A 1710-nucleotide genomic window follows, 5' to 3' on the forward strand; every position below is an offset into this window, starting at 1 on the left:
TTTGCAGGATTTTTGGGGTGCATGCAAACCTAATTAAGACAAGGAACTCATTAGCATCTCATTAACGAGCTCCCTTCGTTAACAGCGCAGTGACACCGATACCGGGGGACGAATTAACGAACGATTGACGACGAACCGAGCGATTGATCAGCACCTGCCAATTAATTAATTAATCGACACCCGGTGATTAATTTATTGCTTCAGAGCTGATAATCAACGGATTAATTAGATCATTGATCAAGACCCACCAACTCATTAATCAGGATACCACAATTAACTAATTGTTAGAATAGTGAGCTAATTAATGAACTGCATACTGAGTGTTGTTAGCTTGTTGATTAAGACCCGGTAAGGAGTTAATCAATGGATTAACAAACTGAGTAATTAATAGACTAATTAATCAGTCAAATAATTAGTTATTAGTAGGTTAATTAATGTACTAGTTGACAACCCAATAGGATAAGCAGTGGACTAATTAATAAATTGATCAATATGCTAATTAATAGGCTAATAGAATAATTAATACGGTAGTAGACAAACCAATAAGTTGATTAATAGACAAATCAATAGGTGAATTAATAGGTCAATTAATATGCTTATTAATCTGTTAATAGACTATTTAATAAGTGAATTAATATGCTAATTAATATGTTGATAGATTAATTGATAGACTAGTAGACAAACCAATAGGTGAATTAATAGGTTAATTGACATGCTAATTAGCATGCTACTAGGCTAATTGATAGGCTGATTAACACACCGATGGGCTGATAAATGCTCTAATTAATGAATTAATTACCGGGCTGGCTGATCACCGGATCCCCTCGGCCATGTGGGTGACCCCCGTGCGGGTCAATGCTCTGATTGATTAATTAATTTATTGATCAATTAACCTGTGGCCATGTGTGTGACCCCGTTGGGCGCTGCGCTGATTGATTAATCAATCAATTAATCAATTACCCTGCAGCCATGCGCGTGACCCCGGTGCGCGCTGCACTGATTGATTAATTAATTAAATAATTGATTAATTAATTGATTAATTACCCCGCAGCCATGCGCGTGACCCCGGTGCGCGCTGCGCTGATGGATTAATTAATTAATTAATTAATCGGTTAATTACCCGGCAGCCATGCGCGTGACGCCGGTGCGCGTCAATACGCCGATTATTTAATTAATTAATTAATTAATCAATTGATTAATTACCCTGCAGCCATGCGCGTGACCCCGTTGCGCGCCGCGCTGATTGATTAATTGATTGATTAATTAATTAATCGGTTAATTAACCCCGCAGCCATGCGCGTGACCCCGTTGCGCGCCGCGCTGATTGATTAATCAATTAATTAATTAATCAATTACCCCGCAGCCATGCGCGTGACCCTGTTGCGCGCCGCGCTGATTGATTAATTGATTGATTAATTAATTAACTGATTAATTACCCCGCAGCCATGCGCGTGACCCCGGTGTGGGTCAATGTGCTGATTGATTAATTAATTAATCGGTTAATTAACCCCGCCTGTGGCCATGCGCGTGACCCCGTTGCGCGCCGCCCTGGCCGCCGCCCTGTCCCTGAACCTCGTGCTCCTCCTGCGTCCCCTCGCTGTCCCCTCCCCCCCCTGCCGGCCGCCGCCCCTCCCCCCCGGCGTGACGGTCATCGTCCGCGAGCTGCCGGACGTCCCCGAGCGCGACGCTTCGGCCACGCTGCGGTCATTC

General features: G+C 43.4%; 1 protein-coding gene across 1 annotated transcript in view; it reads left to right on the plus strand.

Moving 5' to 3' along the window:
- The first annotated feature begins 1521 nt into the window (after positions 1–1521).
- FKRP (fukutin related protein) overlaps positions 1522–1710 on the plus strand; it is a 3945-nt gene continuing 3756 nt past the window's right edge. The window contains exon 1 of the mRNA XM_057388536.1: positions 1522–1706. Within this exon, the coding sequence (XP_057244519.1) occupies positions 1522–1706 (185 nt within the window). The remainder of the gene's footprint in view (positions 1707–1710) is intronic.

The sequence above is a fragment of the Malurus melanocephalus genome, unplaced genomic scaffold (genome assembly GCF_030028575.1).
Source record: "Malurus melanocephalus ecotype Western Australia unplaced genomic scaffold, MMel_1.1 scaffold_2079, whole genome shotgun sequence".
In the NCBI taxonomy this organism is placed as follows: domain Eukaryota; kingdom Metazoa; phylum Chordata; class Aves; order Passeriformes; family Maluridae; genus Malurus; species Malurus melanocephalus.